The 21347-nt window shown below is 40.0% G+C and overlaps 1 protein-coding gene across 1 annotated transcript in view; it reads left to right on the forward strand.

Annotated features, from left to right (window-relative positions):
- The window catches only part of DOCK10 (dedicator of cytokinesis 10), a 119451-nt gene that overhangs the window by 30419 nt on the left and 67685 nt on the right, over window positions 1-21347 (forward strand). The window contains exons 2-7 of the mRNA XM_041475701.1: window positions 915-1034; window positions 8391-8480; window positions 16419-16501; window positions 19316-19388; window positions 19703-19837; window positions 20119-20253. Coding sequence (XP_041331635.1) covers window positions 915-1034; window positions 8391-8480; window positions 16419-16501; window positions 19316-19388; window positions 19703-19837; window positions 20119-20253 — 636 coding nt within the window. The remainder of the gene's footprint in view (window positions 1-914; window positions 1035-8390; window positions 8481-16418; window positions 16502-19315; window positions 19389-19702; window positions 19838-20118; window positions 20254-21347) is intronic.

Below are 21347 nucleotides of genomic sequence, written 5' to 3' on the forward strand. Positions count from 1 at the left end.
ACAGTTGATACAATACTACTTATCCAATATGCTCTTTTGAATCAGACTAAGAGAGTAAATGTTTCTGCATTTGCTTTCCACTAGTGTCTTTCTTCTCTCTCATCACTTTCATTTCCATCCCTTCTGGCAGTTCTCTTGCCCTTTCTCATTCATTCTTCCTGATGCTTACATCTTTGAATTGAGCAAATGTTCTCACTCTAGTACATGACTCTTCATTTGTTTAATGTATTCTAGCATGTCAGGCAGGCTTCTCTTTTTCTATTTTTGGGCTGTGTTTCAAGACACTGTGAATTTACTTTTTCTTGTGTTGATTTCTTACTTTACTGCTGTTTCAGGCAATGGTAGTTCTGCTATGATGATATTAGTCCTGCTTTCTGACAAGAGAAGCTGTGGGGGTGGATGCCAGATAGTTTATCCCAGGAGAATAACCTTGGATTATTACCAAATAAAACAATATGGTGGCTTCCACAAGCTGCCAGAAGTTCAAAAGGTGAATTGTGTAAGACAGTGAAGAAATAAGTAGGTTTCTTATTGAGAAACACATTAGTTCGACGTCCTATCTATGTTCAGTTCAAACTGTGTCTATCATTTTTCTTGATGTATTTGTGGAGAGAGAGAGAGAGAATTCCTGAGACTTCCAGGTAAATTGATGTGGTGGTTTCAGTCTCTGTAATGAGCTGACAGATTGCTCTGGAGTTTTGAGATGGAGGGTGGCTCTTAGAAGTGGCCCAACTTTCTCACTTCACTCTCATGCATGAGCTCAGATGCAACAAGCTGAGCAGAATGAACTGAAAGGAGGAGTTATTCATGCTTTGGTGTACAAAAGCAAAAATGCTGCAGATCTCAGTTTATTAAGGGGGATGAAAGCAAAATTGTGTGTAGAGAGATCACCTGATCTGTTCTTTTTTCCACAGCAGGAAAAACCCAAACTCTTGGAGCCTTTGGATTATGAAGCTGTTATCACAGAGATCGAAAAAAATATTGGGGACAGCCAGTTTAAGGATCTGATATTATTCCCTGATGATGACTTTTCAGTAAGTACAAGGCAAATATGTGTTGTTCCTTTGCTTAGTTTTGTTCTGTTCATTGATTTAATCTTCACTGCTAGAGGGAGAGCCAGAAATTGTCCAAGGGCTCTCTAAGATTTTAACTCATGCATAATGCCATACTTCCCTCCCACCAAATTCACTTGGCTTTTGGGGTTTCTTTCTCTGACATTTATATATGCATGACTTTACTGCTCAGGATTAGATAACGTTGGAAGCCCTGGTTGTTCCCAGATACAGATGTTCAGGAACCCACTAAACATGTTCTATCATGTGTACTGGTCTGTTTGCTCAGCACAATATTAGTTTGGCCAGTCCTAGAATCTCTCCATACTATTATGATTCAATTTAGTCTAATTTAATCTCCTGATCCTGTATTGTTTGATGTATTTGGCCACTAGATAGTCTCTGGTGCTGAGGAAAGCTCTCATGGTGGAACACTGAGGATCCCTGACCCTGCAGCCATGGAGCTGCCTGACCTCATCCTGGGTTCCCTATTGCTTGTCCTGGCAAACTGCAGACACTGAGAGCCTGGAGGGCCAGGGCAGCTCTCCAGAGGCAGTGCTGGGTGCTCAGAAGGGTGCCTGGGGAGCTGTGTTACCAGGCAAGCGCATGGGCACATTGCCTGCATTGAGCAGCAACTTCTGCAAAATCACCCGCTCTTTGTACAACATTTAGGTTTTGATGAATAGGCATTCTCTAATGGAAAGACATTTCAATTTATGACCAATTGTAACTGCTCTGTGAGGGCCCTTCCCATCAGCTCATGGCACTGCTACTGTCCTAGGAGGGCAGCTTAATCTAATCTACTGCTTTGTTTTACTAAATGGCTCTATTTCCTTGGTGGCATTAGCTGAGTTAATGTGCTCATGGGATTGAGAGAATCTAAACAGAATAGATTTCCTCATTATTGTTAATTCCTTTATCCATTTTGCACATTTGTCAATTTATGAAATTGAAACTTAGCCTTACAAAGCTGACTTAGACATACTGTGTGCTGTCACAAGGACCTTGAGCCCTTTGATTTAGAGTAACTGAGCTCCAGCCCATGGAGCAAATCTTCTCAGTGAGAGAAGAATCTTGTCCTACTGCTGAAGACCTCTGTCTGTCAAGCATATTTTCATATCATTTTCTTTTTATTTTCAGCAGTCTGGATTTTTAGAAGCTAGTTCTATTTTGTTTCCTCTGTATTATACTTTTACAACTTTTTGGCATAATCTATTTGAATTCAAAAAATAATAATAAAAAGTAGATTGACAGATGACAGAGGTAGTTGCATGGTAGAGGTGGTCTGTACTCACAGAAGAGCAAAGGCTGTGGTAGGTGGGGTCCATATCCTTGTCATGAACCTCTCTCATGTTTGTTATCTTCTGTTGAAGTTGGTGTCAGTGGCAAGAGCCTATGTCACCAGACAGGACTGCACGGCTTTTGTCCCAGGCAGGTTTTCCAGTTGCAAAGTATCTATTTACAGTCCTGATCCCTCCTGCTGAAATACTACCTGAGCACAAAAGTCTGGGTCAGCCATTTGGGTAGAAAGAGATCCACGTCTGACTGAATTAGGAGGTGCCCAGGCTGGCTCTGAGTGGGATTTAATGTGATAATGCCCGAGGAAATGGTGGCCAGCTCTCTTTAACTCCTAATGATTACACTGGCTGCAGACTTCGTGTCTCAGTGTCGATACAGCCCCAATTTGGGCCTGTGGGCAAAAGTCTCTTGGGCAAAAGTCTCTCCACAGTAAAACCCCAACCAAGAGAGTTGGTTCAAGTAGTGAACATAGGAGAAAATTCTGCTTTTAATAATGATTTCCTATTTTTGGATCCATCATGTTCACCACATGTGTCACTTATGGGTGAATTATTGTAGCTGTTGTTTCATCTCAGATTTGTTTCTCTTTTTTGACTTGCATTCAAAGAGAATTCTGTTATTCTCACAAGACTTTTGTTGGTCATTTCCAGCATCTTATGTGAAGTCTGTAGAACAGCAGAGAATTCTTTATATCAGTCTGAGCCTGATAGACTGTATTCCTCAATCCCAGCATCTCCACAGAAGTGTGCATTACAGATGCCTTCTCTGGTTTTATTCCACTTGGGGAAAAGATATTTCACTTATTTTGTAACCATGCTTAATAATTCCGTAAAAAAAATTGATTGACACCAATTCTACTTCTTGTTTTCCTAGCAATTCCTTCCTTATAACTTGTTTGCCTGCCCAAAGTCCATTTTCCAATTCAGAAAAAGCACGTCAGCTGAGCTTCATTTTTCACCTGTCCTGGATCCCATGAACAAATTTCCCTTCTGTTGCTGTGCTGTGACATAATGGCCAGTGGAAATTACTGCAGCAGTACATCAGTAGAGAGCTTACACTGTACTTCTTGGTGACAGTGGGAGGGAGTTGATGTGCTTCCTGTTGTACCTATAAAAAGCTTGGTGATGATCCTGGTAGTTTTGCATCCTCACCATTGGGTTGCTGTGCTTCCTTCACCTTCTGTTCCCCAAACCTGGCCACACTCCCCTTGACAACTGGAGCTGCTGCTGTCTGGGATTCCTATTTCTCACTTCTCTGCAGTGTGTTTGCCAGAAAGGAAACCATGAAGGCAGTGTTACGCCTTCCTTCATGTTGGTCTCACTCTCACTTTTAACTTTTGACATCTTAGTGTTACCTGGACTTGTCATACATCTGTACTTCTGCTCATAAGCACTGTCATATATATAAACAAAATACTTGTTGTATCCTTTCATAGGTATTTTTTAATCTTTTCTTCCATCCTTTGGAAATCTACCAGACACCCAGCAGTCTCTTTTCAAATCTCCAGGATCTGAAGTCTTGCTTAAAATCACTGCTGCCCTTCCTTAGTGACAAGGAGTGCTGGAAGGATCAGCATTCCTTTGCTAATAGCTTTTCTTATGTGGAGGTTTAGTAACTAAATATGTTAATACTATGTTGGTAAATATAATTTAATTGTATTAAAAAGGTATATTAAAGTATTTAATAGTCACTTAAATTTGTATGGTATAAAAGCATGTTAAACTCTTTGGGTCATGAAAATTTGTTCTTCTTTCTTACGGATGACTTTCCTAAATCTGTTTGAAAAGCAGAACTCAGACTTTTTTTAAACTGTTTGCATAAATATGGCTGAATGCCTGGTTTTCACCCTGCAATAGAAACAATAATTCATTGCCTAAATTTAGGACAGGTATAAGATGGCAAACCTTGCCTGCATAATGCAAAACCTATGGAAGTTCAGTCTGATGTGCTCCTGACTCTTTGGGCTTCTGAAAGCCCACCTGGGAGCCCTGTTCCCTCCAAGCATCACGGAGGCCTTAGAAGAAGAGGGGCTGAGTTGTGAAATTGCTGTACTTTCCATCACTGCAGGCATGATTTTTTCCAGGCTTCTTTTTTTTTAGCTCTGAACAAAAGCCAAAATCTCCCTGGTATTCAGGTTGTGAAACCTCTGCTTTTGAGATGCTGTGCAGGGACAAAAGTTGTTCATTTGGATACAGAAGTTCAGAGCAGAACCAGATGCATCTGTAAGGGAGGGAGCAAGACAAGGACACTGCCTCTTAACATGAAACGTGTGGGCCATAGGGGCAGCTGGAATGCAGGCCTTGGAGACTCCTTGGAAAATCCCCTGGAAACCTGACTCTTATTTCTAAGATCAGAAGAGTTACAGTGGTGAAATCATGAGTTATTTCAAATAGCACATGATTCAGCTCCCACTTTCCATGTGAGTATCTGCTCATTCTTAGAGGAGCAGAAATGGAGTCCATTGCTGTCATGATTAATGGGGTTGTGGGTACCCTTGACGTGCAAGTTTGCATGGGCCGGCAGAGCAGGACAGTGAGAGGTGTCTGGACTCCTAGGGAGGACTCCAGCTGTAAACAGAGAGGGCTAATAAAGTCAGCAAAGCATAGCTGCTCACCCTGAATGTGATTTAGGGAGTGATGGGGCAAAATCTGTCCTTTAAATGTGCTCTGTTCCTGCTTTCCTTTCTCCATGCAGGTGGTGGGGTCTGTGCAGGGGCTGCAGCCTGTCAGGGAGCCCTGTGCCACAGCAGCCTCAGCACTGTGGTATTTGTACAGCATGGCTGCATCTCAGCCTTCTTTTTTATTTTGATGGACTATGTCATTGCAAGTTTAGTAATATTTAGTAAATCTTGGATGAAAGTGGGGCTGAGCAGCTTTTCTTTAGAGAGCCTGAACTTCAGCATTACCAGGGAGGAGCATGTCACCCTGTGTGTGGTTAGGTCTCTCTGAAGGGCAGCCTTTGCAGGAAGTAAATATCATTGTTGTTGCTGCGTCCCTCTGAAGGTTTAACCACTGCTAACGTGCTTTCAGACTAAAAGCTGTTCGGAATAGATTGAGACTGAAAGTGTTTGAAATGGCTAATGGAGTTTGAACTCCATTTTCAAATGCTAAATTCACCATTTCACTGGGAAGCAGTCACTGCCTGAAAACATTATTCCTAATCAGTGCTTGAGAAGGAGCAGTATTAAGTTCTGTTCTTCACTGTAGAAGGTGAATGTGGTAAGAGAAGGTGCTTAGTGAAATTGCACCTTATAGCTCATCCAACACCTGAGGCCAACAGCTTATGCAAATGAGACAGCCTGGCAGTGCCAGAAATCATGGTTAGATATAGGATATTTATATAAAATAAATTAAAAATAATTCAGAAGAATTATTGACTTGAATGCTTTAGGCTGATACCTGCATTATTTGATTACCACAATTTGCATGCACAAATGAGAGGGTAATTGGTCTCTGGGTTGAACAAACAATTGCCATGATTGCCTAAACATTAGAAAATTAGGCTGAATTCACAGCATATTTATGAATATTGAATTCTCTAAATAAAATCTCTGATTTTTTGGATGACTGTTTCAGAGGCATATATTCTGTTGTTGAAATTTAGTTCTTTTCTGAATAAAGCAGTTTTGGTGAATAATGTAATTCCTGATCAGCCTTTAAGGGCATTTAACTTTGAAAGTAATCGACTATGAACAGGAAGAGCCTTTGTGGCCAAGCTTTTGCAGCTAAGTGGTTAAACATAACCAGTTCTCAGAAGGGAAGTGCTTTGTAGTTTTTAACACAAGTTTAAATATAACAATAAGCAACATTTTCCATGTCCCAATTCTTTGTAAAAAAACCTGTGATATTCTTTGTCAAAGTCTACAAAGGCAACAAGCCCAGTGTTACCTGATTTCTTAGGTTTGTAGGGCTGTGGTTCTTTCTTTCAAGTGCAGTCTTGTTGGGAAGGACAGTGGGGGAACGTACCACAGGCAGAACAGTGGGCTTGGATTACCTGTCTTGCTCAGCTAGTGTTTTTAACAGGCTGTGTAAGGACAGGGAGGTGAATGGCCCCACTGAGGCAAATATTAGCTCTCTCAGTCAGTGTGTTCATATCAGTTGACAAGAAGCGTTGTATTAGGTAAAAAAAATTACTTGTTCTGTGTCTTACCTGTAAAAAAAGAAACTTGAAACTACTTTCTGTGCAATATGTGGAGCAGGCAAGTTTCGCTGTGGGCAAGCAGAGCAGCTCTCTCTGAAGCTTATTCACCATCATGGCAGGGTCAGTGTGCACTACAGGGTGCATTACATCTGCATTACAAGCTCCATATCATGGGCCACAGGGGCACCCCAGGCTTTCCAGCTGTGCTCAGGGATTGTGTCTTGTGACTGCTTAAAATGTGACATATGTATGAAGTAAAAGGAATAAGGTGCATTTCAGAGACTGTGGGTACTGCTGGGAAGTCCCTAAGCAACCAAGAATTCAGACATCTATTAATAAGCATGCCCAGAAAATTCATACTTCTCTGTCTCTTTTACTCATAGACTCAATGATTGTGTAAATCACTTCATGCAGGCATTGGTAACACAGATGGGGAGAGCCCAGGAACCCACATTTTAGAAAACTCTGCTCAGTTTGTCGGAACAGTGGGATTTTTTTTCTCTTTCTGGTGTCTATGAGGCCCCCATGATTTTTTGTGGGAGCCATGGTTTAATCATATTGTATCCTGAGCTCTCCAGATGAAGCAGAAGTTTGGGGAATCCCATGCTGTTTCTGCCTGAGTGCCTTTTTATTTCGTAACTACTCATGTGGAAAGTGACGGGAGGAAATCAGAGCAGTTCACATTAAGGAAAAATGCAGTCAATAATATCCAGGCATTTGTTGTGTAGAGTTTGGCTGCTTCAGATTATGGAAAGAAAACACCACCTTTTAATCTGAGGGTGAGGATATGGAGGTGAGCCTCCAGGGATGCAGTAGGTACTTCAAGCTGCTTCATGGAATTAGTATGTGGTAATTCTTCATACTAGATCGGTTGCATGCCACAGGCCTTCCTTTGGAAATCTTGGTCTTTCTGTAATGGAAGAGAAAATGTGTTTGGGTGGCCAGATTTGTCTGAGTTTCAGTCCTTCGCTATCTTGAATGACAGAGTTACTCCATTGTAACTGAGAGCATAATCTAGGCTGCTGGGCATTGATTTTGGATGTTTTCTCCTCTTTTGGCAAGGAAAATGAGAGGGGCAGTTCTGTAGGTTAATTGAAAATACGCCAAGGCTTCCTCTTGTGAGCCTTGTGCGCGGCGGCTGCCTTGGCCAGCCCCGGCCCGGGGTCACACAGGCGCTGCTGGAGGCCCGGGCTCTTGCTGGCCTGCTGGAGCCAAGAGAGGCTTGGCTCTTGTGGAGAACTTCAGGAGACCCACTTCTCTCTGTGGTTTCCTGCTCTGGAGCCTGACAAGACAGCTCAGCCAGCAGCTGCTTTCAGAAATAGGGCTTGATTTTGAGGCTGGAAGAGGCTGCAGGCAGTGCCAGTGTCCTGCCGCCTGTGCCCACAGGTGGGAATGTCCCTCCAAGAAGCTGCTGCCTGGTTTTCCTTGCTTTCCAGCCATTGAGCTGTCCTGTGGCACTTCTTTTGCAGCTTCCTGGGGTGACTCTGCTCTTCTTGAGTCAAAGCTTGTAGTTCTGTCTCCGCACTCCTCGCCAAAAAGGCATGAGTGGAGGAAACAAGTATACTGTTGGATTTGGCATGTATGTCTGGGAGAGGATGTAGGGAAAACTTGACTTTTTTTATCAGAAACCTCAGACTGAAGGAACTTTGCTTGGAACAGTTCTATTCCCAGAAATCTACTTGAACACTGTTCTTGCTCATAATTAATGCCTTAGCTGATAGTATTGAATAGTGTGTGTGGGCAGGAGCTGGGTTGCAGTTGTTGGTATGCATGTGTGTTGGCTGTACGACAAACTGAAAAATGCAAGCCATGATAACAAGGTTCTTAACCTCTTCCTGAAACACAACTGCTCTTCTGTTTGGCTTTGACTAAATTGCATATTTTTTTGTTTATTGTCAGATAGACACAATTTCACTGGAAATCAGGACACTCTATCCTTCTGTACCTGAAGATGCAGAACAAAAAGCAGAAAATTTATTTGTTAGAGAGGTGAGTATCTAATTTTAAATGCAACCAAGAGTTTGGGGGAGGTTTGCTATGTTTATAATTAACATCTTTTTTTCTTTTAATATGCTTTAGGTGATTTGAATCAGGTTTGAATTTTGAAGACCAGTAGGAGGGGAGGGAGGGTTAACAGCATGTCTGCAGTTGCCTATTGTGAGATGTTTGTATCTAGAAAAAAATGTAAATGCACTGAATTAGCCTGCCATTGTACTGTTTTCCAGCTGTACTCCCTGTCACCACTAGTCCACTGATATTGATGTTGGTATTTTTACATCACTGCTAATGATCGGTGATCTGCATGTGCTTTGCGCTTTGAAAATATTGACACCTTTCCAAAAATAGATAACCAGTTGGGACTGGTTTAGACTCCTAGGTGTTATTACAAGGCATGTATCTCATTTGGAGGTGTACATATGAGGAGTAGGTGCACTGTAAATGTTGTTTGGGGGTGTATATTTATTGTCAGTATTTAGAGTCCGTTTCACCTTACCATTACAGAAAGTTCAACAAGTTCTTCCTTGACAGTTAGAGGTCCACCAGGAGTGAAAAATTGCTCTATGTTTAAAAAACACCTATGGTTGTATTGTTTCCATACTTGATCTCAGATTGTAGAAGATGTCTCATCCTGCTGCCTCAGGAATATTTCGTGTTGTCACTGGTTTTATCATTTTGAAAGACTTTAGAGAAGCTGGTTGCACTGTTCAAAGGAATTTACTTTAGATGAACCACTAAACATTCCCATCTTTCATTACAGGTGTGCAATGTAGCTCACTGTTTGCATTAACAAAACAGATTTATGAAACCAAATTTTCAACCAGCTTTGAGCAGTTAAATTCAAAGCACTTATAATTAGCCCATAATATGATGGTTCTCAGCCTTTTTTTCACAGATTGGGATTTTTCACACCTTGCTTCTGGTCTGAAAAAGTATTTCATATGTGCTATAATTGCAAGAGGAAACTGTGGAGGAAAAGTCAGTTGCAGACAAGAACAGGGATTAGAAATCCTTAAGTCCAAAATTAGGCAGAAATGTAGCTGTTGAATTGTATGCAATGTGACATTTTACAGGCTGGTTCTATTTCTTTTCAGCGGGTCTAAAAAGAGCAGTAGTAATTTACTGCTGGCTCAGATTGCCTGAACCTTGCCATCTTTGTTAATCTGGCAGCAGTGTTAAAAGATAACATAGCTTGTGGAGTTATCTGCCTTCCCAGAAGCCTCACTGCCCTTTCAGCACTTTGGGGTCTGCTTTTTATTTTAAGGTTCCACAAGTTGCATGGCCAGCACTGTGCTCATGGCTTTACAGAGAAAGTGATGGGTCTAAAAATGGAACACAGTGCACAGTGCCTGGGAATCGTTACAGTGGAGTACGCCAAGGGGATGCTAATGGCAACCTGGTAAAACACATATTGAGTGCATCTATTAGCTTTCTCTGCAGTATCAGGGAGCCAAGGGGAGGGGGAGAAGGGAGCAAAGTAGTGGAAAAAAACAGTACTACAGGACTAAGGCTGTGCATGGGAGAGTAGTAGGGTAAAGACCCTGTTTAAAATAGTAATGCATATGTTCCAATTTGCAACAAAGCCAAAAAATGTACACATATACACAACAAATTGAACTCTATGAAGAGGATGGTTTCCAGCCCAAAATTAGGCAAAGCAGAGCACAGGGTTCTGTGAGGATTTGTGATGGTTGTCCTCTGCAGCAATTGCAGAGGTGTTACTGCCCTAGCTGCAGCCCGTTGTGTTCATGACAGGTGTTCAGCACTTCGGGATAGTTGCACAGGAGTGCAGTTGGTGGCCTTCGCTTCTGTCTTGGAACTGCGAAAAAGCCAACTCTTCACTCACTGAAGGAGTCTTTCTTCAAATATAGCACAATATGAGCAGTGAAGGTGCCCACCTTGTACACACTTGACTGACTGTTGGTCACCAGGACTTGTGGCAACCCTGGATCAAGCATCTAATTCCTGATGAGACTCTGGGGAATGTCCAGCTCCACATGCTGAAGCCATTTTGGTATCAGCTGTTTCTGCCTGCTCACTGTCTCAGTACTTCAGCAAGTTGAGAGAAAGACATGGAGCGAGTTGGTGAGCTCTAAAAGAAGGGTCTGCTCTTGGAGGGGAAACCAATTTCCTCCGTACGGTGCAGTGTGAGGACATGGCACTGAAACTGTTGAAGACTTCAGATCCATAATCTCTTGTCTCATTCTTCTGGGCTCTTGGTGGTGGTCAGATGGTCTTGTCTACAAGACGAGGTCATTTGTACAGGGTTGTCAGAAGTCTGTGATAATGCCTGAACATCCTGTCTGTCTCTTCCTGGCTGTGTGTTTCCCACTGGGGACAGTAGGAAAGCTTTTCCTCCACCTCTAGCCCTTTCATTGCTATAGCCCTTCAAGGATGAGGGGTTTTTTCCCCCAACCCTTACCAAAATCCATACGAAGACAGCTTGGGGATTTGATCAGATTTCCCTTCCTCAAGCAACTATAAACAGTACTCAGAGGCACACCAGGAGGTCTCAATTGCCTGGGCAGTATCAGTGTATGGATCCAAAAGAGCTGACAAGACAGGTGGAGACAGATCAGGCTGATGTTGCTGAGGAGAGCTTTCAGTATCAATGGCATTCGATGCTGTCCACCTATAGTAGAGGGTTTCTGTCTCTGGTTGTCTGTTGTGTTCTCGTAATACTGCTTTTGCATTCCTCAGGAACTCAATGTTATTGCAATGGGTGAGGCAGAAGAATTGACTTTAAATAAGATGTCTGACCACCTGTGTTTTACTGAAACTGCAAAATGAAAATATAAAACAAATAAAGCCAAGGTGACAAATAAATATTCCCTTAATAAATATTTTATGCCTGCAAAGAGCATAAATATTTTGCACTTTATGATTAATATCTGAGTCCCTTTATTAATTTATACCTCCTAAGTATTAGCTTTATTTTAAAGATTTTACCTTGTGAATTGATTATTCCTATACCTGTAGTTGTATAAAGATCTCTTCCCTGTGGATTTTTTCCATTTTAGCTTTTCTTAGGCAGGACCAGCCTGAGGAACTAAATCAGGTTCCAAGAAAGGAGAAGTTTCCAGAAACTTTTAAAGCCAGAATAAAATTGTCTTTAGTGGTTTGTTGTTTTAAGTATTCCTGACTTCCTTTATCATGCTGCTTCCTTCCAAATTCTGAATTTTCTCATTCCTCACAGAGTCTGCTGCATGTCTGCTGCATTAATGCCAGTCAGCATTGTCCTTATGGTCCATAATTTTGGCAAAAATAAACATTCACTTTACTAGAAACAAAATAAAATTCTTCCTTACGGGCAATAAAAACATTCCTAATATCACCTTTCCTAAGTCTGTATCCTGAATATGCAGACCAATGGGAATTCTTGGGATTTTCCCCACATTTCATTTGGAAATATAAGGGGATACTGCACTTAGCTATTCAAAGTCACATTTAGTTTGAGGAACTTAAACTACCTAATTGTAAGGTATTTCATCCCATATTGGTTTGCATCAAGTCAGTATTTTCAGGAAGAATGCAAGCATGGGCATGCAAATACGTGCTGTTTGTGTGTGTGTATCTATAGGAATAAAATTCTAGGTATACGTAAAAAAAATGCAGAAGGTAAATAAATATTAATTGTCAACTCTTCTTTAAGAAATTAGTTTAAGCCCGGTGATCCTTCCAAAAAAAAAGGTGCTATGTGGGTAAGTTTTTGGGAAACATGTTTGCAGAGGGGCTGTCCCAATGAATGAGGAGGTGTAGGAGCCATGCAGGGGCAGAAGGAGTGATCTTCCTGGGTGAAAAAGAAATCAAAATGAAATATCAGTGTAGGAATGTTGCAATTTCATTCAGTGAATGATGTAATTAATTGTAGTCTGTGATACACAGTGTTCATGTGGGTGTCTCTGAACTTTCCTGTTGAGGTTTTCTAGATACACAAGAGGGAGTTATCACTTGTAGTAAGCTTACAAAACCCTTGCTACTCATCTGAGGGAGTTTTTATTTGAGGTACTGCAGGTTGGGTTTACAGGATCTGTAAGTAATTACGAAACATGGGTTTTATGAATCACAATGTAAAAAGCCACAGCCTCCTGTATAACTTCTGAAAATGGTGGTATGCCCATAGTGCTGATTTCGGAGGCTTTTTGATTTGCAGGCCAATCTGCATTTTTCTTACCTCCTTCTAAATCAGACTAAAATGGGAACTACTGTTGACAATGACACCCAGAAAGTTTTGTTGTCATTCATTACAGTGTAATTTTCCCCATCTTCAAAATTTAAGTTTTTTCAGAGCATGAGAGAGCTGTAGTGTCAGGGCTAGACATAGATTATTAAAGGATAGTGAGTCTTTCTATAGCGCAATAGATAAATACTTGTTAAAATGTTTGATACTTTAAAACAATAGTGTGTTTCAATGTTTTAGCTTGTTACTTGTTCCACCAATGACTTTTATTGTACGTGCATCTCTATTTCTGAAGACCACATACTAGTGCTGTCTTAGAGAGGATATAAGCAGGGAAGTTTTTTCCTTTTTGTTTCCTTCACTTCCCCCTTTTTTTTTTTTTTCCCTTTTTGTTTGTTTGGGGGTTTTTTGTGGGTTGATTGGTTGTTTTGGGGTTTTTTCCCCTCCAAAAAGATTCCTATCCATTGCTGGGTAAATCTTTTTAAGAGGAAATAAAGCAGGGAATTTTTTTCCTTTTTTTTTCCTTCCTTTCCCCCTTTTTTTTTTTTTTTTTCCCTTTTTGTTTGTTTGGGGGTTTTTTGTGGGTTGATTGGTTGTTTTGGTTTTTTTTTCCCCTCAAAAAGATTCCTATCCATTGCTGGGTAAATCTTTCTTAAATGTCTTTTTCACAATGGTAGCCATCATGCTGTCATCACCAGAACCAGAGATAAGAAGTTACACATGGAAAAAGTCTGCAGGATTGTCTGTCCCTGCAAGGAAAAATTAGGACATCTGGACAAAAGAAAAAAAAAAATCAAAACAAGCTAAAAAAAAAAGGAAAGACCTTAGTTTGATAGGGCCCCTGGGAATGGGCCGTGCTGCCTGCCTGGTTAACAGAGCAGTAGAAAGTTCATGCAAACATGTGCCAAGCCTCCCACATCCCAAAACTTCCATTTCTCCGTCTATATTTTTCCTCCCCCACAGTTCACTTGAGCTCAACAGCCCCTGCATTGGTGCCTCTGTTCTTTGCCAGGAAGTATCCAGCTCTAGCCTTGTTATGAAATCTCTGCCTCTAGAAAGGTTTTACTTGCTCCTCAAATCAGGTTTGCAGGTATTGTTCCTCTTTGCTAAAACTTAATTTCCGGTAATAATTTCCAATTTAAAAAAATCATTCTAAGTCAGTATGGCTAGCAGAAGTATTTAATTTTCAGTTGGGATATTCTGAAGGGAAAATCTTTTTTTGGTGTTGCTATTTAAGTTAGCTCTAGTTTCCCCACAGAAGCTAGTTCAAGAACAGTGGTAGCTGTTGCACTGGGTTGGCTTGTCTTTTGTGAATTTATTGAGTGATACTTGAATGTGTTGCTTTGTCCCCTTTGATTTTTATTTTGATTAGCTTTTTCTTGGAGGAGCACAATAAACCTTTATAGTTACAAGCTAAAATACTGTGGCCTGATTTATATGTTATTCACAACTGCTTTTTTGAACACATCAGCCTATAATGTTTGCAATAAAAGCCGACGTTGAGAGTTCTCTGTGGGCATTAATTGCATCTGTTAAATAAAATACTTAGTCATGAAAGTACCTCAGGGGAAAAGTAGTCCTTTCTGTAGAAGGCTCACTTGGTTTACATTTGCCAAGGAGAAGGGGAGTGATGTGTGAATTGGAGGTTCTGGGCTCACCCTCACAAAGCTCTGTGAGCTTCTCCTTGGCTTATGTAGAATAGAGTATATGTTTCTCTTGTAAGAGTATTTTTATAGCCTAGGTGACTGTCACACACATTCAACACAAATACAAGAGTGACAAGTTGTTTTATGAAGAATCATAAGGTGGAAAGTTGGGTGTGAAGTGGGTTTTTTTATTATCTCTACATTCTGAGGCCAAGTGCAATCAATGCTGGAGTGGTTTTCAGGGGTAGCTTTGAACCTGACCCTGGCAAGCACAGAGAGAGTCAGTTGTAATGCTGTAATATTATCTTCATTCTTGGAGAATATGGGATTATATTGTCTAATGGTCACTCTTTATTCTGCATCCTGGGAAATGATGAGGTCTTATGTCAGATGAGAAGGTAGATACTGGATCCACATGGAATGTGTTTACTGCCTTTGGTTGTGCTGAACTGCCAAGGAGGAAAGTGCCTCTAAGTGTGCACCCACTTCCTTGCCACCTTTTCCACACTCTAAACCAAGTAAAGCTGTCACAGAAGACTCTGAATACAAAGAAGATTATTCCTAAAATAATTTATGGCTACACACTCTGCCTGTTTTTCACAAGATTTAGAAAAAGAGATCTGTTAAGCCAGTGCTGAGTAATTTAGACTGCCCATCTCAGGCTTGCTCCAGCAGCCTGATAATCCCCTCTCTTTCCCTCTGAGGCAGAGAGCCCTGTGCAAGCAATGACTCCCATGGGCACTTCAGAAGAAGCTGGGAATGAAGAGAGGGAATACTCCCAGTTGAAGCAGTCAACCTTTTTATACTAATTTATAGTTGTCCTTTTATTCTCTTTCCTTCTACTTTCCTTGCACAGCTCCTGGTATTTAGAAACCTTTGATCCATCTGTTATTCCATTCTGTTTGACTCTGGAGTCTCATGCCTTTCTGTGAGACTGTCTTTACTTTTCCCACCTCAGATTCCTTTCAGTCCTGCTGCTTCTTTCTCAACTGTAGATTCCCACCCTTTTCCTTCCTGATGTGCCTCCTTTTCCCTATGGTTTTGGGCAGCAACTTCTGCTGCTGGATTCCAGGCTTGTTCCCTCTCTTTCTTCCTCTCCATCTCAGGTGGGCTGGTGCAAATTTTCAGGTAGAGTGTGGGGAGAAAATAATACAATACTGTGGTGAAATCTTCAGCATACTGTACAAATATTAGTTTGCAATTTACACTCTGTATGAAGAATAGCTGGAAATTCTGACATAGAGTCATTTTTCATGTAGATGTGCACCTTAGCAATAACTGTATGTATTTCATGCATCTTGTTGCCTTTCAAAATGTCATGTTATGTTTAACTGCATTGATAAAAGTTCTGCATCAAATAAATTGCACAGATATTCTGGTCTATTTGACAGCACAGCCAAGCCCTTCTGTATAGTTCAGGTTTGGCTTCCTTATTTAAGGGAGATTGATGTACTAAGAAAAATTTTCAAAGGTGAATGAAAACCAGCAAGAAAATTTTTAGACAGCAAAAACTACATGATGACATGACTGAGCAAATTCAGTGTGGAAGGGAAAATGAGACTGGTGAAAAATTATAGTCCTATTAATATATTCCTGAATGTTATTAAGAGGTTAAAGATCAATCCTGAAGGGCAGAATAAGAAGTAGAGCACTTGTGCTGCAACAAGGGAGAATAAAAAGAGTAAGACAAATGTATTTACAGTGGAAGGTTTAGGTAATGAAACAGGATGCAAACAAAAAATGTGTAATCAATGTCCATGGAGGAAGTCAGGCCTAAACTAGATCATGTCTTTTGAGGCAGTAACTATATAATTTAATGATGCTTCCTAGAAAGCAGATGAGAATCAGTAAAGCATGTTAAATTGCCATCAGCTCCCTCCTCCATCTTGTATGATTCAGTGCATTTGATTTTAAAGGGAAATTGTGCTTCAAAATATGGAAACATATGACTCTGGCTTTCCTTTAAGAACTGAGCACCCAGTTCTAAAAGAGAAGAATATGTTCTCTACCGTGCGGGCTGCCCAGAACTTTATTGGTTGTCTAGCTTTCTTGAGTCAAAACCCTTGTAGTAATTCTATTGTTATTTGTGTTTCTTCTGTTTAGGCTTGTAAATACTACAGTTCTCACTGGCATGTTGTGAACTACAAATATGAATCCTATTCAGAAGATTTTCGACACTTACCACAGTAAGAGCTCATATAACTTCCCTTTTCTTATTATTTTTCCCCATTAAGCTTGTGTTATTTGCTAAGCTTTGTCCATATTTGCACTTTCCTTTGTCTTCTAAGCTTGTTTTACCGTATTTTTAGTGCCTTGCATTTTTAAAAAGGGGAAGCAAAGGTCCTTCAGAAAAGTTCAAGACTCTGCAGAATTCGCTGGTATCAACAAACTCCATTAGTGCTGATTCAAATCCTTAGAAGTGTATTTGTGTTTTCAGAGTACAGTTGATACAGGAGAGGTGGCTTTTCGTTTTCCTTAATAATGCATAAATGTCACTCACCTTTCACTGGCATTCATTCTCCTTTTAGTTACCCTGTGGAACAGAGAGTAGGATTTCAGTGCTTTATGGCTACATTTACAGGAGAGCTGGGTGCACTGATGGTACAAGGCAGTGGAGGTGTGCCAGGGCAAGGGGCATTTCTCCTGTGCTTGGAGGCACACGAACATGAAAATCACTGGAAAAGTGCTGGGAGGAGCAGGAACAAGTTCCTTGACTTGAGTGGAAAGAAATGAAGAATCTGGTGCTCATTCCTACATGCATAAGTTTCTACCCATGCTCTTGTTTCTGGAAGGTTTGTGTCCTGCCCCTGAGGAAGGTTTTAGAGAATAGTTACCAAAATCACCAAGTGCCAGAATGAGCTGTTTTACTGCCTCCTTTCCTGGAGTTTATGTCATTAAAATTGACTGGATGAAAAGGGTTTTTACCTGCTCATAAAACAGGAACACATGAGTGCTCCAAGCTTCGGTTGGATGGAAACTAGTACTAAATTCATTGCTGCAAGAACTGAAAAAACTCATAAAATTAGGTCCAATTAGATGCTGTGTTCAGAGGGTTTTGCACTGCAAACCTTCCTGCATTTGCTCCTGTAGGTTGGTATTTTTATGAACAGCGTACACGGTAGTACAAAAAGCCATTAAAAGCAGTTTTGCTAATCAGAGATTATAAAAACACCCTTTCTTAAGTACCCTGCCTGCTGATTGGTTTAGAAAATTAATGCATTTAGTGCTCAAGAAAAATGGTTGTAGCACAGCAGTTTTCCATTTAACCTTAAATGTCTTCACTCTTATGAAATATGCATGGGGCAGATGTGGGTGAATTACTATGCACAAAAGTACGTTTTAGCTGATTACATACATCCCCTTCTGCAAAGGATATTTTAGTGTGGTGCTTAATGGGATTTGCTTTCATGGGTTCACACTCCAGGGGTACCAGGGTGTCTTACATCTTGCTTTTTCCCCCCTGCTAGCACATACATTGTACTGAGGATTATACTGACATGAGATCTTGTGCCTTGTATCTCTTAGGGAAGGTTCGGTGCCACACTTGATATTTCAGATGCAAAGTTATAGCAGGGGTTGTCTGCGTGTCATTTGCTGGAAACTGCCATGACTTTTGAGCTTAAGATATCTTTAACAGATCTGGTTTGAGATCCACCTCATTTCATATTGTTTCCAGCCTCTTCTACCTTGATTTTCATGTGCATGTAACAAACTTTGGTGTTTTAGACTAAACCTTTTCAAGAAAAATAGTGACATTATATGTCCTGGTCATTATACTGTATCTCACTATTTCACTATTAATAGTTCTGGATCTTCTTACCACTTTTTTTTTTTTTTAAGAATTTTAACAGCTGCCCTTGGTTGCATTGGAAAATCTGCAATGGTTTTCCTTCACAAATATTCTGACTTTTAAAGCTTTACAGGTGTCAAAAATATCAGTAGATTGTAAATGTTGTTTTATTCAAAACATTGATCAATTTTTTGCAGTAAATTAACTGCAAAACTGGAACAAATGCAAGAGGGAATGAACAGTCTTGTTCTCTGTGCACTTGTGGTGGTATGGGCACTTCATGGGAACACTGGTTTTGAAATGGGGAAAATGAAGAGATAGGTATTGCTCATTACTCTGATCTTCCTTATCTGTAATTTATGTATGACTGAATAAAAATGAAAAGGGTCATAGTTACTTTTTTTTTTTTTTTTAATAGATTTCAGCATGAAACTTTTTTTGGTTTTCCTATCATAACTGAAGGTTTTCAAGATGAGATTTCTAATCTTCAGGAATTTGAAGACAGTACTGGAATTTTTCAGGACACTGAAAAGTCTATTTTTTTTCCATTTAAAAATGCCCTTGAATTTTTATTGTGTGTGTTTGGTTGTTACTTACTGTTTCATTGTGCAGCATGAGAAGTTCTCTGGGCCTAAGTACAGTTCTTTATGTGCTTAAAATTAAGTAAATATTTAAGTGCTTTGCCTTTTCATATTCAGTGGGTTTGAGTATACAGTATAAAGAACTTAAATGGCATCACATCAAAAAGACATCTCTGTATTTTAAAGGCTGTGCTTGAAGGCTGTGCTCATCATATCAAACAGAAAAAAAAAGTCTTTAAATCATAAAGTGGTGTAGAAGCTTTAAGATGAAAGTTCTAATGGTCTTGGTTAAGAAATCTATTGAAGAGCTAAGTCTCCTTTTTTTGCCATCCTTGAATGGTATCCCTCTTTGGAAATTGTTTTGGGTTTGTTGCCTGTTGTGGTGCAAGTGCAGCAAAGAGACCAAGAATTGGTATTTTATCATTTGTATAGAACTGTTACAGCTTCAGAGTCTTGGGGAAAAAATATACATGTGGGTTAGGAAAAATGTATTTTAAAAGTGTTGTGGTTTTAAAGGAGACAATAGAATCACAGCAAAATTGACATTGGGCTCAGTATGGTTACCTCCCTGAAAATATCAGGTACATTATTTGTTTTTAATAAATAAATACATTTTTCCCCCCTCCCAGAAATGAATGTAGACCAGAGAAACTGCCATCACATTCCTTTGAAATTGATCATGAAGATGTGGATAAGGATGAAGTAGGTATTCTGGTTTTGGCATGGTTTGGTTTTTTTCTACTGGGGAAGTTATTTATTGCTTTAATATCAAATAAAGAATGATAATGTACTGTCATTATTTCCTATAAAATATTTCATACTTTAAATAGCTCTGAAATTAGTGGAACAACTTTGTCTCATGTCATCCTATGTATGGGAGGGCTATTAATAACGTCTTATTTCAAAAGGAACGAAAGGGTGATTATTTGTTATCAAGCAGATATTCACACATTGCAGTTTTTATCTTGGAATTCAGAAAACAAGTCTGTGCAATTTTACCCTTGCCTTTCGTATAGGACACAACATCCCACTCATCTTCTAAAGGTGGTGGTGGTGGAGGAGGAGGAGGATTAGCAGCAGGAGTTTACAAGTCTGGATGGCTTTATAAAGGGAATTTCAACAGCACTGTCAACAATAGCATTACTGTTCGGGTAAGAAAACAACATTATTCTTTCTTTACTCCCTTTGGATTTCTTGTCCCCATAGAGGCACACTTTTTGCCATTATTTCTTAGCTGTTTATATTTCGGGTTTATATCTCAGGGTTGATTACATTGCTTTAAATGATAATAAAGTAATATCTCATTTGTCTGCAAAATAGAGATTGAAGTACAGTCAGGAGTTACCTGTTATTTAAACTCTGTGAATAAAGTATCAGTGAAAATAATTTGCAGTACAACAATTTTCATGCTGCTTCTTTCCCACCACTGCAGTCATTCAAAAAGCGCTACTTCCAGCTGACGCAGCTGTCGGATAACTCGTATATTATGAATTTTTATAAAGATGAAAAAATATCAAAGGAGCCAAAGGGATGTATTTTTTTGGATTCTTGTACAGGAGTTGTACAGGTAAGTTCCAGTTTATTTCATTGTAGTGTTTTGGGTGTAAAATGTGTTTAAAAAGGCAAGTGGAAGAGCACGTTCATTAGCAGAATAATGGTCTCATTGGCAGTTTCATTAATTTGGTGCAGATGACTCAGATTGACAAGTTACAAAAAAGCACAGTTGAATTATGGTAGCAGACCATGCACACACTCTTTGTCTATGGTGAACATGAGAAAAAAATATTGTGAAATGTTTGGGAGGGGTTTCACTGAAATTATTTCTGAGTTGTCAGATTTTACCTCATGCTTACTAAGAGCATGCTTGCTTGTTGTGGGTTAAAGACTCAGGTTGCAAAGCACTGCCTGTTGGGCAAGTGTGAAATTAATCTTGTCTCCTGAGCCTTCTTGAAGGTCATCACTTTTGGAGATGATAGAGCATCTTAATGGCATCAGGTAGGAGAGAACCTTATTGTTTGTTACCCAGTAATGTCTAAATCAATCTTTTTTTCCCTGTTGTTACCCTTAAACTGTGTTCTTTTTTCTCCCATCTTGTTCTTCCTTTTCTCTAATTCTAATAATATATTTCTCTTTTTCTTTTGTTTCATACTAAGCAAGGTGTTACCTTGAATGGTATGTGACTGTTGAGTGATCTAGCCCAATATGTCAGTGAATAAGGAAATACCTTTCATTTAATCCATGCTTTACAACTTAACCAGTACAGATTGGTAACAGTGCTAGGCTGGCTGATTTAAGCATTGCTTTGAAAGAAACCTTTCAGGTGACGCCGGGGAAGAGCCCTGATAAACAAGAAGTTTCCTTGGTTGTGATGTCCCACCTCTAAACCCCTTGGAGCAAGAAAAGTGATCAGTTCCCAGTGATTCACCTGGGAACAAGTGTTTGCTGACAGTCCCCAGCTCTGTGGGCAATGGCCATTGTCCCAGTGCTGTTCAGAAGGGTGTTTGTTTCTCCAAACAGGGGTGGGAGAAGCTGGAGATAAGCATGTAGGACAGTGATGTTTGCCAGTGTCAGTCCATTGGCTTGAGAGACCCTCGCAGGTAGCTTGGAAATGTAGCAGAAGCCATGGAGGAGATTCTTACAGGGAAATCCTGATTAGAAACT

Source organism: Pyrgilauda ruficollis, unplaced genomic scaffold (genome assembly GCF_017590135.1).
Source record: "Pyrgilauda ruficollis isolate IOZ18807 unplaced genomic scaffold, ASM1759013v1 scaffold36, whole genome shotgun sequence".
Classification (NCBI taxonomy): Eukaryota; Metazoa; Chordata; class Aves; order Passeriformes; family Passeridae; genus Pyrgilauda; species Pyrgilauda ruficollis.